The sequence below is a fragment of the Podarcis tiliguerta genome, assembly GCF_965153285.1.
Source record: "Podarcis tiliguerta genome assembly, chromosome: 1".
Classification (NCBI taxonomy): domain Eukaryota; kingdom Metazoa; phylum Chordata; class Lepidosauria; order Squamata; family Lacertidae; genus Podarcis; species Podarcis tiliguerta.
Window position 1 is genome coordinate 41,009,207 of NC_139534.1, and position 16,896 is coordinate 41,026,102.

Consider the following 16,896-nt stretch of genomic DNA (forward strand, 5'->3'; position numbering starts at 1 on the left):
ATTACATAGTAATTGATGCACAAGTAGTTACATTATACTGTAACTACAAATTGGATACATGCTCAACAATTATCTAAAACACTTAGCTCAGTGTAGCGAACGGGGTTTAAACTTCAGATTTGCTGCTGAAGTGTTTATAACCAATTAGAGCATAAACTGTGCAAGAACAGATGTTTCCAAATAGTGAATCCCTCTCAGACACGAGGATAACTTAATAAAATCTTTACATTAAATACCCAGTAAGTAACACTTGCTACTGTACTGAATTTATGCTGAGGTAAATTCCATGCACTTAGGGTTAGCTGGTAAAATGGGACATCGGCTTTTAACAAAAACCCATCAACATTCACTACGGTCATCAATTGTTTAAAAAAGGCAGGTGAATGAAAACAGCAATATGACACTTACAGCCATAAAAATGTATACTAGTGGTTTAATTGGCGAGTGATTATTCAGAGCTGAAAAAACCTCCAGTTTTGTTATTACAATCACAAGTACAATTCACGTAGCATACGTGACAGTTCTTTTATTGTCTGAGATAAGGGAAAAGTTGGGATACCAATAATTGTATTTATTGCAAAGATAGTATTCCACCTGTAAAAGAAATATGGCATTTCACTCACATAACACACTTTTTTTTTAATTCAAAACGTGGCTGTCTGTATGAAATGCTAATGGAAAACAGTGATCCCTGTTCACTAATAACTTAAGTTTTTTAAAAAACTTACTAATTTCACTATACGTTTACGTATTTCAGTTCTTAAATCACGTTAATCTATATAACCATTATTAACAGCTCTGTGTCTCTATTACTGCATCAAGCCAAACATTTAAATGCACTTTCACATCAAAAAGATTATATAAACTTTATTTTTGCTTCCCCTTCTGAAAGCTACTGACATTTCAGCAGTCAACTTGGGTTTGTTTTTCTAATTAAAAAAAAAACCTACAAATGGAGGCCTGAGCAGTTTTCACATTGCCTCACCGGAGATACTGTGTTGTGGCTGACCATCCATCCACACTCGGTACATGATCCCCGATGAGTGAAGTGCTCTCAGGAAGTGGCTCCCAATAAGGCCTACAGTTTAACAGGAAGTGCCACTTTTATTTATATTTCTGATTGACTTTGATACAAGGGGGGAAAGTTATGTATATTTGTCATACTTACAAGCAGCTCCAATCCTGAGTATTTATGGTTTATCTAAACATACAAAAATGTATGTACATTTCTCTCCACTTTTGTTGTAAACATTTGTCAGTATACTTTACATATCCCTTCTTTGAAACATGCAAATCATACATACAGTATAAATACACATTAAAAAAAATACACTCATTCATAAACTAAGCAACAAAAACTGTGGCTGGCATATTCAGTTATAAATAATCAATGTGCGAGGCATTCCATACAGCTAAGAGCAGCCATTCAAACCTACTGTTCTCATCTGTGTTTGTGGAAAATACTGTGATTTTTGCACCTTCCAAGTCATTTACAGTATTTATAACACTATCGTATGTGGAGATAGGCTCATTTACTATACCTCTTCTTCTCAGAGTGAAGGATAAAGCAGCACTTACATATATTATATATATTTATATATATATATCTATATAAAGTAGGGCAGCAACTGCTGGGGTTGCGCTTATGAAGGTTTCCATTCTAATATTCTTAAATAAAAAAAGGAGAAAGGGACCAAAGCAACTGGTTACATATTCATTCCTTGGGCACTTAACAGTGAATCCAGCATGTCGAATGTGTCTTTGTAGTCCATATGCTGGCTGTTTGTACTGTACTCGTGACTGGCATCAGGACCGTTCTCCACAGGGTTCTTGTCCAGTTTCACGAGGGTGCTGAGATGTCCGTAGCCCACCTGGTATGCGACAGGGGGAGGAGGGGGTAAGGGAAGGTTAAAAACAGAGTTGAGAGAGGATACATACTGCTTAACAGAGGAAGAACTAGATGAACTACCTGAACTTTTGGAACTTTTGCTCATTTTGGAGTGATGGTTGTGAGAAGCATCATTGATGTACAGCCTCTTTCTTGAAGAGCCGGAACTAGAGGAATTGGCATCACTGCTCAAGCCAACAGGACTCCTCAGAACAGCTGGCGTTAATCCATCACTACTATGTTTAGTGCCACCACTACTACTGCCACCAGTATGGGAATGGGAATGCTTATGACTGCTACCATGATGGCGGTTTATGGAATGTTCCTTGTGCTTTTCCTTGTTAACATGGGGACTAGAGTGCTTGCTTTTCCCACTGCCCTCATCTGATGAGCTATGCCTTTCTGAGGAAGAGACTTTGATTTTCATTTTCAGGTCTTCTTTGCTAGAGTTTTTTTCTGTGGGTGGAATGGGTATCCGCAATTTGAGTGACCCGCCCTTTTCTTTTTTGTCAGGCATGTGTTTTTCAGGCTTCTCTGCATTTGTAATGGGAATTTTCATTTTAATAGGGGAGGTTACAGAACTGCTACTTGTTGCTTGGGGTTGAGTGTGCTTTTTGTATTGCTGTTCGGGGCCCATATAGTGTTCTCTTACATCCAGTTCAAGGGTTTCTAGCTTGCGTTTCTCTCTGTATTTATCCAACGACATTTTATGAGGCATTATTACAGGTGCAGATGTCACCTGCCCATGGTATTTGTTTCCCGGTTTGTGCACAGTAGAATGCTCAGAGAGTTTGTCAGCTCTGTGATGTAATCCTGAATGCAACTGCAATGAAGTGCCTGGTTGAAAGTTTATGTTGAACTGTCCACCAGGCAGTGAAGTATCTGGTTTCTGAGAATACATCTGTTCTGTCCTTGTTTGATCTTGGTGCTGAGGCCATTCTTGATGTGCTGACAGACTGTAAGAAGTACCTGGCATTCCTGTGGCCAGTATTGCCAGATTTTCTTGACTATCTTGAACAGAGATACTTCCTGAGTTCAGAGGAACTGGGGCAGGAAATGTGGATGCAGATGGTTTTTGGAAAGTTGCATTTGCAGATACACCAGCAACAGCATCTACTAAAATGGAATTCTGAACCAAAGATGAACCAAGAAGGGAGTTATCGGATGCCTGACCATCTCCTTTAGGTTTCCTTGCAGCCTGATTAGCCTACACAAGGATAAAAGTGTAAAATTAGGACATAATCTGAAGTGTAACATCTACAAATACATCTGGCAGTCAGTAGAAGCTACTCAGTTCCAAAACTGAAGAACATGATGCAACTGCAATTAGTTATTTTACTCTGAACCTTGACAAAGAACATTGAGCTCAAAAGCTCAGTGTTTTTGAACATCAGTTGGCTATATAAATAAAAAAAAAAATACTCACTTGGATTAAAATTCCCCTTATGCAAACTTCTGCTGGGGGAGATGATTAACATAAATTCCTCCTTTACTCTGCACATCCTAAACACCTGTTCGGGTTAGAAGACCCTCTAGAACAGTGTGAGGATACAACAAAAGGGAAATTGGCAAATATCACTTCCCCTCTCCTTTCCTCAAGTGGAAGCCTCATCTCGACTTAAGATGCTACCATTTGTGGTAGGGTAACTCTGGGTCTAGCTTACTACATGTCATTTTCACAACTGTTTTATAGTTGTTATAATGAAGATTTTATTGGTTAAATTACTGGAACATCAAAATTCACCTAGGAAGTGATAGGTTGGATGCTGGCTTTCAACAAAGCTGAAAGCAGATCAGCAGATGCTTACATATAGTATAGATGAGGCAGTTTCTTTACCACAAGAATCTCTTACCCTCCAATTTCGAATCCTCTTTAATCTATTGGGAGTTTTCTCCAGTATCTGAAGAAACTCATGTGTCAGCTCTGTGAATGAAAACAAAATTAAGTGAAACATCTAAATAACTAGCTCAATTCCTATTAGCAACTTTCAGCACTTTTTAATGACTAGACTTAGCAAAATTTATATAGAATACCACTTGATTGTAAACCCCACCCGAAGTGGCTATCTATTCAATCAAAAGAACCTTACGTATGCCTGAAACTAGTTTTCTAAGTCACTGCTTAAGATACTTTTTTTTTGGGGGGGGGGGGAGGGGGGATTTAAAAAGTAATGGGGGGAATACAATATATTTTAATGCCACTCCTCAGTATAAACCTCCAGCGTGATCCACACTGGTAAATACACACCCACACCCAAAACAGTAAATGCAGCATTATTTTTAAAAGTCATCATTTTTAAAAAAGTGTTAACATTCAGCATGGATGAAGCTATAATAAAAGAAACTTGCATTACATATTGAAATGGTAAAAACCTAGTCTGCAGGTAACTGCTGGATAAGTGCCTTTTTAGCCATCATGGTAAAGGTTAACAGGAATGTCACAAACAAAATAACTAGAAACACAAATTTAAATAAAAGAATAAAGGAAAACAGATTTTACTTACCATCAAGTAATTCTAAAGTAACAGAAGGATCTACATATTCCCACCAATGCTTTCCATCAGTTGATACCGGAATCTCCCAGTTGGACCACTTGCAAGCCAAATGTATACAGACACATGCTATCACAGTTGGTTTGTATTGAAGACAAAATGTAGTAAGGTGCAGACTGTAGTTGGAAATGTTTCACAATGGAAGAACAAACGTCAAACATGGAAAAGAACAAAAAACAAGAAGAGAGCACTTATCACCACAGTATTCAAGGTATATATTATTAAGCTATAAATGTTTGGGTTTTTTTAATGTACAACTTTGGGACTTTACATTAAAAAACAAAACATACAGGTATTCATACACAATAATTTAGATCTGTTTCTGCTGATAAAATGGAAGAACTACTACAGTATTCTGTTCTTCCAGCAGTACAGGAACTTAATACACAAGGAAATCAAAATTTTAGCATTCATAAATATCAATATTTCTGCAAAAATATACTCCTTCAAATTTTATGGCATTGTAATGTATGTTTCATTTTGAAAGTTAGTGAAGTAACGTGTAAAGCAACATGTAGGGAGAAAATGAAATCCCTTCCAGTCCAGCCTGCAACATAGTTTGCATTAGTCAAGTCAACCGAGTCATGATCAAGTAAAAAATTCTAGCTGGAAGCAACACAACTGTGGCAATTCCATGTTCTAGCATTGATTTGAAATTTGAGCTAATGGAAAGATAATCATTCTAACAAGTGTGTCCGCCCTAGCAAGTGCTTATTAAACAAATATTTGATTATGTGCATATTTACACTAACTATGTCCTAGATCCAGAGATTTAAGCAGAAAAACAATTCCATTTAATCAAGGCAGCCCCACCCAATTCCTCTCATTTCCTTGTCTACTGCAACCTTCAGTGGCCTATCCCAAGCTGTTTCATAGGGTCCACTGTGCCTTAGGATTGGCTTGAGGTGGTGGTGGTGGGGTGGATCCTGAAAAGCCCTGCTGCATGAGCAGAGTTCCTCTTTTATTTTCTCTGGATCCAACACAATGAGCTTAAAATCACATGCTCCTTTCTTTTCTCCACACCATAATCAGTTCATAATTAATCATTCAAACTGCAAGCCAGAATAACATAGGCATTTAGTTCCTCTTTCATCTCCTCAAACCCTCTTAACAATATCACTTTGAGGGGAGATCATTATTTCCTGTATCCTTGCCACACAATGGATCTCTTCCCAGGTCTTCAGATTTTTGCTTACATATTTTCAAAATTCATCATTTCCCCCTTCTAAACCCTCATTTATATTCTCCATTACCCTGTTTACTTTACTGTAGGCTTCTGCTCACTCTTTTTATTTCATTCAATCAAACCAATGTCTGAGTTATATCCCCAATGTCTCTCTAATGTCCTAATGTTCTCTCCATTTAAGTTTAACTCTTAGATATTATTTATAAAGTCGTCTTCTTTCACCATTCCATTTCATATCCGCTTCACATAAGTTAAACCTGTTATCCTCTCTTTTGCCTCTGGCTTTCATGCTCTCTCCAAGGCTGGAACTGTGCATCAGAATACAAATTAACCTATCTCCTTTTTTGCAGAGTCTACTTTTTTCTATAAAATTAATGACTAGGCTGGTTAACATACTGATAAAACCCCTATCACGCAGCCAGGAGAAATAATAAATCAGGATATAGTGTCACTTCCCCCAATTCCTGACTGGTCTTTATCTATGAACCATGAACTGTGAATTAAAATCTAATGATTAACAACAAAATAAGACAACTTCAAACCAGTGGTCATGACTGAAGCTTATTTTAAATCAGTTAACAAGACAGGAATTGGGGAAATAACAACGAAACACTGTTTACTCCTCCTCCCAACCATGCAGTAGTTGAGAGGAGCAGTCAAGACCAAGGCTTTGCTTAGGCCAGCAGATATTTTTTTAAACCCACAATTTTTCCATGCGAATGTCATCTGGGCACTTTCCTGAACACTTGAAATTTATTTACATCTCTCTTCCAACTATCCATTTTACTGAAAACTGAAAACCTACTGGCCAGAGGTAATTTATGACCAATTAATAGTAGAGCTTTTCCCCCACACAAATATGTTAAAGAACTAGCCAGCTTCTGCACTGCTAAATGTCTTATAGGCTAGTTCTAATGTAGCTGTAACAAAAGCTTTTTTTTTTTACTACAGCTGTGGTTTGATTTCTTTTTAGAAAAAACAATGCTATTTTATTTTCATTAAGAAAAAAATGCCATTAACTACAAGGGTAAACTAGAAACAGCTTTGTACTTACCAAGATGCTCGGATTTCTAGGTTAAGTTTATCTCTCTGTAATCTTTAGCTGCTATTCAGGCTACCATTTTTAGACTTATGCACTCACAATCGAGAAAAAGTCACCAGAAAGCACCACTACACTTCACATCGTGCATTTAACCCCTTTGTGCCATTAGGCCCTTGTACAATACACCGCACTGCAGACAGGAAGGTACCACCACAGTAGATGGCCCAGTCGCCTGTTGCAACAAGGGTTCGACACAGGTAGGGGACCCTGCAGTAAAGGAAGCTATAGTGTGCTACAACAGTGCAACAAAGAGGTTCAGGATAACAACCTGTTGGTAGCCATGAAATAGGATGTCTGTGCCAAATCCTTGCTTGCTGTAATAAAAAAAGAAACAATGAAATTAGACACCAGTATAGTTAATTCCCCAAACTAAAATGCTTTCTATGTGAAGATAATACAAGCGGCCCACTTGCAAATGAACACAATGCAAGCCATTGCCAAGGCAAAGTTTGTGTTTACTCAGCTACTCTTCAAACTAACTCTGCTGCAAGGTTTCTTGAAACATGAATTTATTTATTTAATCAAAGCAACACAACAAGCTAGCCAGCACTTCAAACTAATTCAACTAATATGTTTTGAGGTAATTCAAATTGTCTTCATAGCCTGAGCCTTACAACTCAACTACTAATAGGTTTGCTCTAAGTAAATCATAGATGACCTCCATCTTCCCAATAAAAATGAAGCTGGAGGTCAGGAAAAAAATCTGATTCTCTATAGTTTTCAGTGGTCACCACCAGTTTTTCACCCTGCCATCACCATTACTCTAGCAAAAGGAGGTGGCCCTCAGTGTCAGCCAACCTAGAAACTCAGCTTAACATTATGTTGATGATGTACAGATTTTTCCATCTTTGCTTTAGCACTGCTGACCCTTTAAGGAAGACAGCTCACAACAGCACCTGTCCACTAGACAGGTGGGCATGGTTTGGGGGAAACTGCTTACAGGCCAAACTGGATGCTCTGGCAGACCAAGACTGGCCCACAGGCTGGAGGCTCCCCACTTATATTGTAGGATGTCATTACAGTGGTACCTCAGTTTAAGAACAATTTGGTTTACAAACTCTGCAAAACCGAAAATAATGTCTTGGTTTGAGAACTCTACGTCAGTCTAAGAAGGGAATCCAAACACTGGAAGGGCACTGACGGTGGGAGTCCTCATTAGGGAAAGCACGCCTCAGTTTAAGAATGGTTCTGGTTTAAGAACGGACTTCCGGAACGGATTAAGTTCATAAACCAAGGTACCACTATAGTTCTTTTAATTTGTCAAATGTTGATGTCACAACACTAAAAGAAGATTTCTGATCATGTATTCTCCAATCCTGCCCCTTTGAAAGCTGGTGGCAGTGTTGGGATAAAGAACTGCTTGGGATAAAGAACTGCTTCTTCAAAATTCACAAGGTAAAGAGAGACTAAACTGCGCTTTCTCAAACAATTGTCTTCTTCACCTGCACTTTTTCAGATGATGAACTTTTTAAAATAATGTATGTGAAAGTAGGGAAGCAGATAAAGATCTTCTTATAGGCTATCAATTGTAAGATGGTGACCAGCAAATTCGAATAAACTGATGGATCAGAAAGACTGAGGAAACAGATGCAAAAGCCATTATATATAATGCTGTCTTGCTAAATTCTTCTAATTTAAAATAATAGTCACCTAAAAAACCAACCACCTTTTAAGGTATTACCATAGCATCTTAATTCTAGCCATTCGTTTTCAGGCAAGTACAACTTAAAAAAGAAAAAGAAAAATCAGGAGTCGGCAGCCTGGGAGTCCTTGGCTTAATTTCATGGAGCTAGAAAGGAGGACAAAATGTGGGGAGTGTGGCAGAAAGAAAAATGAGTGCCTCCTCCCACTTCTGGTACTAGGTCCATACATTTTTTACTCCAACGCTACCTACCATAGACTACTCAGAAGGAATATAGCCCCAGACAGAAAAAGGTTGCCCACAATTGTTTAAAATTCAGGGAACCTTGGCTCAGTTCTCACTATGACTGTGACACATCATTTAATCCATATGCGGTCCAGAAATTAGGCAGGTCTACCTCATTAAAAAGAAAGAATAAAAATAAAGATATTACAATTGAATAAGATGGGAGGCCTAGGAGAAAAGCATTTGCAGATCTAGAAAGGGAAAAGAGAGTCAGAACAGTTAATGCTGTGAAAACTGACCAATGCTTCAAAAGCAACTATGTATTGCAAGTACTTAATAATTTCCATCTATGGCCTGTTATCTGCCTTGCTTTGCAAAAAGAAAAATCCTTTATCCCCAATTCCATTGACTGTATATGGATGTCTACCTTATTCTCTGATCATCTTACAGCAAAATCACCCGTATCAGCAATATCTACAAAATATGTACCTGGAGGGCCAATTTTTACTTTAAAAACACACCACACAACTTATAATCTACATATCCTTTATAGATCCAGGTAAAAACAAAACCTAGTAGTGATTTACTCACAGCAGAAGTAATATTGCAGAAACAGTTTTAGTAAGTCACACCACCTTCCTACAGAGATGTAGGGAAAGAATCAGTTAAATTGTTACTGACCTCTCACTAACTGCGTACATTTCACAACATCTGTGTGTGGATGCTCAATGGTAATCTCAAAACCTGAAAAATTAAATGTGTTATTTCACAAACTTACATTATATATGTCCATAAATTTAAAAGTACCTGGGGTCATGTTTCTTTCAAGTGCGTAATAATCTCATAATGGACTACTAAAGTAAGTTTAGGGTACTTGCATTGAATGTTTTTTTTTAAAAAAAATGCAAGCAGTTATACTGCTTAGTTACTATGTGTACATTTATTGCAGTAAGTGTGGTTATACTAGATTAACTCTGAAAGGACAGGCTATAAACATGGTGAAAAGACAAGAATAAAATGGCTTCTATGATCAGATTTCTCCTAATATGTATGTTGTGTGTCCATCAATCAAATATGTAAGTATTCTATTACTGGAACTACACTATAATGTGAAGATATTACTGATATCAGTTGCTTTAAGAATATCATATATACATTTCATATACTTACCTAAAGTTTGAAGCATTATTGTTTCAAGTATAACCAGCTCTTGGGCCTGCTGAAGGTATGCCTAATAATAAAGAAAAATGCTGAAGCATCAATACAGCAACTTTAACAAGTTAATAATACCAAAGTATATACCAAATAAACTGATTGGCTATCAACACTTATTTTGGGGTACACATCACAGTCACCAAGACAGCAAGAAACTATTTTCTCTCATGCTTTTGTTTCTTTCATGATGTCTTAAAACACACAGTTCTGATTAGTCTCATCACAACAGTTGTCTCTAATATGCATAGCAATATTGGGGATGTTCAGACATTTATTTCCCTTTCTTACCTCTAAGCATAGTGAGATCAGAAATGGCTCCTGGGTTCAAACCCTCTTCTCAACATTTTTATGATCCCCTCAACTGTATGAAAAGGCAATGCTTGAACAGAGTATGTTGTTTGTATATGTCCCTAACCTGCAAAGTGCTTAAATAAATGCACAACACCCAGTTTAAGTTTTGAAAGGAGCTCAATACAGGAAGGAAGGAGGCACATTGAGACTCCTGCTCTCATTGCATGTGGAGGTGAGATGGAGAACATAATGTCTGAATAGCTTAATATTTTATGAGAAGAGATGGTCATCGGAGGGAAGTAGAAAAAATGTGTAATATGGCAAAATCTGCCAATAAAGCAAAAAACAAGCATTTTTCCCCAGTTGGAAGAAACCTTTTTTTTTCCAATTAAAAAAGTTATTTTGCTTTCAACTATTAGGACAGGCTGCATTTAATATCATTTAATATTAAGTAGAAATGTATTATCTGTGAATTCAAATATGCAATGGGAAGGAACAACGCAGCTTACAATTCTGCCAAGACTAAAGGAAAAACTGGCAGTCTTTTAAAGTGTCAGTTATGCTTTATGAAGACTAATGTGTACGTACATCACTCTTTGTGTCCAGCTCTTGATGATGAAGGCAAGCATGTGCTACTTTGATAACATGTTCGAGTTTTCGTGGCTGCTCTTCCACTTTTGCAGCCAAAAATAATGCAGTAGGAGATATAATCTGTCAGACAAAAAATGCTTCAGTCAGAACAATGTTGCAACACATCTCCCATAAGATTAGTTACCTCTAACAAATGGGTAAATCTTAAAACAAGTGTGATAAAGCCTTGTGGAAGTTGAAAATTACTCTACATTCTGCCATCTAGAAATATTAGAATGTAGCACTTTTCCTGAAATAGCCTTTATAGAATCAATGAAAGCACAAGACTTACTGAAAGTGTTTAATATCCTATGCAGCAAAGATTGCCAATATGTATTTATCTTCATTTCTACTGTTTCAATGCAACAGGTGAGAGGATGCAACTGCTTCAAGTCTTGTAGCCAACTGTTATTTGAACCAAAGTTTGAGGTATGACTATTTTTGTCACTTAGACATGGTGTTAATTGCTCAACCCATTCTCTAATTATGTTAGTCCTCCCCTCAATGGTATGCTATGATTTAAACCAAGGCAACCAGTACAACTGTGGATGATCGATATATCAAAAAGATAGGGAGCATGACCCTGCCAATTCTCATGTACTCCCTAGTACAGGAGAGCTTTCAATCATTCTAGATCACTGTTGTGGGCAAGGAGATAGTACCAAGGTAGGGTGCGATTCAGCTCCTACTGAACAAGAAGGCTCCAAATGATGGTACACAAAACTCCTGGACTGCCTCAGGTGAGTTATCTTGTGGCATTCCACAGGGTTCTATCTTATCTTTTAATATCTATAATAAATCATTAGATGAGTTCACCATGGGTTTGGGGGCATGGAGTCATTAGTTTGCTAATGGCACTCAGCTCTGTTTTCCCATTCTGTTTGCATCAGGCATGCCAATGATGTTCTTGCTTGGTTGCTTAGGCTCAGTGAGGGCCTAGATGGGTGTGAGCAACCCAGATAAGTATCACATATTGACACTGGGCAGTTTTATTGATCAGGGCTTAGGAACAATTCCAAAATTTAAGGAAGTCACACTCAAGAATTCGTCTTCACCCAACACTGCTTTTGAATGTCCACATGGAGCTGTGGCTAGGAATGTAGCACATCAGTTTTGGCTGATATGCCAGCTCTACACATTGAGACTAAGCATCTGTCACTGTCACAGTCACACAGAACATGGCAACTTATCTCAACTACTATAATGCCCTTTGAAGTGTGGCTGCCACTGGGCACTGAACAGAAACCTCAGATGGCCTAGGGTGCAGCAGCACAAAATGGTCAGTCGCTGGGAGTTGGTGATATCATTTACTCATGAATTCCAGTGTTGGTTTGTGTCCAGGCCTACATTTGCCAACTTAGTGCCAGCTAGGTGTCTGAACATCAATCCCACCCACCCCCAGCATAGTTGATGGGAATTGTTGTCCAAGCACATCTTAAGGGCACCAGGTTGTTCGAGAATATGGAAAGTACAGTTCTTGACATTTGAACCTGAGTCAAGACTGCTTTCGAAAGCACCTTCTCAAAAATACTGCCCCCTCCCTGCAAGGAGTCAAAATCAGCAGAAGAGATGTTGCCCTTGGTGCTGCCATCATATGAAGTGAACATATCTAACCTCAAACAAGCATATTTTTGGTGATGGTATCTGAACTGTACAATTCCCTCCCTTAAAGTGTCCCACCAGATGCTTTCCAGAATTTGTGAATGTATGATATATCAAGCCTTTACAAAGTTTTAATTCTGTTTCCCTTTCCCCCAAGTAGTGCTCTAAGAAACTGATTTGTCCATACTTGGATCCTAAAGTTATTTAGCTTTGAAGCAATTAGCATTCTGCCACCAATGTTTACAGTTTCTCCAAGATATTGAAGCATGGCAGCCCGCTAAAGTTCCTTGCAAAACAGTAATATCTTCTGCCCATTTACTGCATTTTCTCTTTTGTCCTAAAAAAAAGCCTTTTATAACAAAATTTAGCCACAAGTAGTATCATATCCAAACGCTTTTAAAGAATATCTAACACTAATGAATCCTTATGGGATACACTGTTTACATTACAGCTATTTATCAGAATAATCATAGAATCTATTCAGTAGCAGTGAAAAATAGGAAAAAAACAGTATTAGAATCACAGGTTCCTACTGTGTTTGTACTATTTCAACCAAACAGTCTATGTTTCTTAAAGCAAAATTTAAGTCTTCTTAATATGGCTAACACACACTATCAGCAAGAGAGAAGGATGCTACCTATAACCATCAAGCTCCATCTGCAACATCTAGCCTGTGTGAGCATCTGTCTCCAAACCATGGCCATTTCTGGCTATTACAGAAGACAGAAGTACTTTGTCTAGGTGTCCAGAAGTTTCTAAGCTACATAAGCTGCCAACAAGCTGACTAAACAAAACCTATGATTGCTGGAATAACAAAGCAAGAATAATACCAGAAACTAGACCCTTGGTCAGAGCACCATATTCAGCACCTTGGCTGCAAGCAAAGGGGGAGCTTGCTTGTAGAAATGACAAACCACATTTACAACCAGGGTTTTCTTTCTACCCTGGCAATATCAATAGCTTGTCTATGCAAGTACAGTCGTACCTTGGCTCCTCAACACCTTGGTACTCGTACATATTGGCTCCCAAACGCCAAAAACCCGGAAGTGTTCCGGTTTTCAAACCTTTTTCGGAAGCCGAATGTCCAACATGGCTTCCACTTGAATGCAGGAAGCTCCTGCAGCCAATCGGAAGCCTCGCCTTGGTTTTCAAACCATTTCAGGAGTTGAACGGACTTCCGGAACGGATTAAGCTCAAGAACCAAGGTATGACTGTATGGCCACAATAACTAAAACAAAACTGCAGCTATGCACACAACTGCTTCATGTGTATGCACTACTTTGGATCCATGTTCAACACTACAGGATTTTTATTTCTTATATCCCAGTTTCAAAAATACTGCATTTTATCACTCATTACAAAAATGTAAGCATTCATTATCCACTCCAAACGATACAAAATTAGATAAGGGGCACTTACTTACAATAAACTCCCACTGTGTTTATGCTAATTACATTTGTAAAGAAATTTCATTACTGAACTTTTTAGAAATACCTTTAAGGCTCTTGTTAGTTTCTGGAGCTTACAAGGCACATTGGCACAGGTCTATCAGGTTCCAATTTCATTATGAACCACAAACTCCACTCCAGTTTATAAGCAACTGGTGTTGTATCCAACATTCTGTAAGCAGAACTCTGTATAGCCAGACTTCCCCTTCCTCTCCTCCCCCGACACCCACAAAAATCTTCTATGGAGAGTCTTCTCAAACTTCTGGAGATTTTCGGGGGGGGGGGGCACACAGGGAAAAGTTTCACCTCAAAAGTGCACATGTCTTGTATTAAAGGGACAGGAATACTGGACACTGCCCATGGCTTCCAAGTACTGCTATTATGCATCCTTCACTGGCATTAATGCCCCCCAAATGAACTGATTGGAGCATGAATTATCCAAACTCTCTTAACTCACAGAGCTGTGAAAGAATCTCCCTAACCATGGCCATCCACTCATTGGAGAGTCTAAGCAAGACACACACTCACCTAAATCAAAATCAACACAGCATTTTTAGTTCATGAAGAGATACTAATAGTAAACAAGATTTTATAAATGAGATTCTCTTACCATAGGTGACTACTTACAAGCAGAAATAACAGACTGAGACTAACTAATGTCAAAGAAATTTTTAAATAAATGCTACATATCCCACAAATAGCACTGTTCTTATAAAGGCTTAGATGTATAAAAGCTATAAAAAAAAGGCTTAGATGTACTTACATTTCTATTAAATTTTGTGAAGGAATGATGCATATAAAACCTGTGCATGTAAACAATTGCGGTATTAATTGTAAGTTGAGATCTAAAAAGAGAGTTAAGGAAGTTTTGTTTAACTACCCAAATTAGAATTCTCTCTCCAAGTGCTTAAATTGAACCATAAGACACAACATGTAAAAGACAAGACTAATTTATTTTCATTTTATTCAGATATAACTTTCCCCTGTCAAATTAACAGGGGAACACACTTTATAACCCAAACTTCAATAGGCTGTATCTAGTCCAGGGCTCACAGATAAAGAATTGTGCCCCCATCCCCCAAAGGGTAAAACCACTCCCAAGAAAGGCTGGAATGTAGGGCAAGAAGCTTCATTGGGAGTGGTGAATTCAGAAAATCAGGAATGGTGTGTTTGAAATCACGCTGCATTGGCTGTAACTTATTCATATTTTTAAATTAATACTAATTTTTTTTTTTACTTGTACACAGCCATTCTGGGTGGTTGGTACGTTGTCATTGTTGATATATTTCAAAGATGTATACTAAAGCTTTCAAGATTTTCAGATTATTCCACATTTTAGTCTACATTATGTTTGTTGGGAAAAGCCACACAAAGTTTGTTGTTTTAGAAATGATTAACTTTCTGCAAGTATTCCTAGTGTAGGAAACTGTAAATAAGTCATCACTGTAAATCTAGAAAAGCTGTTGCTAATCAAAGCATCCAGTCACATATTCACAAGTTTAGACAATGTTTATTTGTCAAACAAGAACACACAGTCGGTTCACAAAGTTATCTACACAGGACTTACAGGAAATTTGTGATGGGTGATTAAACTTTACTGTAATAAGTTTGTTGCAGTCTGTGAACGTGGGTCTGAGGATAAAGTTAGCCTACTAGTTAATATACCCAATGGGGGGAAATGTTTGTTCAACCTATTATAGCAGATTATCCTTGCTAAAAATAATAATTAAAACATATGTGATTATGTCTAAATTCTGCAGAGAAAGAAAGTTTTTAGAATAAGCCTGTCATCATTCCTGATTTCAGACAACTGAAGGCGTTGTATAGAACACCCAATACATTTTACAGTGCCTAACTTTTCTTTTGAGATAATGGACTATTTGCAGTACTTTGACCATTTTTTATTTTATTTCAGAACAAGAATGGGGGGGGGGGGGAGCATTTGCTAGGCTGCGGAAAGGCTGCCCTGTGTGATCTCCTCAAACCACATGCTAGGAGAAGCATCAAATCTCCTCCACTTGACTGTGTGTAGGGAGGGGCAGGCTTCTGTTCTTTTTCATACCTATCTCAATTATTCTCAATTTACCAAAAAAAACCCACCAACCCACATAGCTTAAACTAACAACTTGCTAACTAAACCTGAGATTAAGAAGACGAAAGCCTATCACGTATGCACAAAGCCATCACTGAACAGTTCAGCTGAAACAAGACGGCTGCACTTCAAAAGGCCCCCTTTTGGGACGCTAGCCCATAGTTTCTCTGCGCCAAGGGGCGACTACTACAAAAAAAAGCCTCATTTTCAGCCCCGCACAGAACTCACAAGCCACACAAACACACACGAGGCAGTACAGGTCACCCCGTGCCAGCAGGATCTGGGGCCTGCAAGGCCATCGCGCGGAGCCGTTAACGCAGCCGCCGAACAAAACCCTCCCTCCCTCCCCGACTCCCGGGGGATCCTGTGGCGCCTCCCTCCCACCCACCCCCTCAGCCGGAGAAGAAGGGAAAGGCGAGCCAGGAGGAGTTGGAGGAGGAGCCAGATCAGGCGAGGCCTCCTCGGCTCCCCAAAGGGGCCGCCTGCCTGGAGGAAAAACTCCGGCTGGGGGTGGGGAGCAGCCGGAGAGGGTCTTTCCCGTCCCTTTAGGCCCGCGACCACCACTCCCCGTCCCTCTGCCCGCCGCCTTCGCCCCAGAAGGATACACGTTGAGGCGCTGGCCCATGTCCTGGATGAGGTTGGCTGCCTGCTGCCGGTACGAGAGCTCCTTGTCGGCCTCGACGCCGCAGCGGCGAGACGGCGTGTTCTCCAGCTGCTCCCGGCTGAAGAACCAGCGAGGGGTTCCCTGGCCGCCTCCGCCTCCTCCTCCGCCAGCCCCGCGCGACGCTGAACTCGCGCCAGGTCCGGAACCCGCCACAGCCGCCGCCATGACACAACCACTTCCTCCTCCTCCTCCCGCAGCGGCAACCGGCACGCCCGACTCCGCCTCCTCCTCCGTCGCGGCCTCTCTCGCGATAACTAACAATCCCGCGAGGAAGAGCCACAGGGCTTCCGCTCCTCTCCGGCTTTTTGTATGCATACATATATAAACAACAACACCCCGAAACCATAGAGTTGTCCATA

General features: G+C 39.3%; 1 protein-coding gene across 3 annotated transcripts; it reads right to left on the reverse strand.

The window, feature by feature from the left end:
- Positions 1 to 415: 415 nt before the first annotated feature.
- CCNT2 (cyclin T2) lies at positions 416 to 16,756 on the reverse strand. 3 transcript variants are annotated; one of them, XM_083408796.1, is made up of 10 exons: positions 16,479 to 16,746; positions 14,545 to 14,626; positions 10,690 to 10,812; positions 9,766 to 9,826; positions 9,277 to 9,339; positions 6,997 to 7,042; positions 4,393 to 4,556; positions 3,742 to 3,812; positions 1,970 to 3,095; positions 416 to 1,871 (listed from the first exon to the last, which is right to left on the reverse strand). In XM_083408796.1, exons 1-10 carry the CDS (start codon positions 16,700 to 16,702, stop codon positions 1,807 to 1,809), a joined length of 2,025 nt encoding a protein of 674 aa, XP_083264922.1. In that variant the 5' UTR covers positions 16,703 to 16,746; the 3' UTR covers positions 416 to 1,806. The 3 variants fall into 3 exon arrangements, 2 of the variants coding, with proteins under 2 accessions (XP_083264922.1, XP_083264921.1); XM_083408795.1 differs by having other exon boundaries at positions 416 to 3,095; XR_014504189.1 differs by lacking the exon at positions 416 to 1,871 and having other exon boundaries at positions 2,386 to 3,095; positions 6,681 to 7,042; positions 16,479 to 16,756.
- Between the last annotated feature and the right edge of the window lie 140 nt (positions 16,757 to 16,896).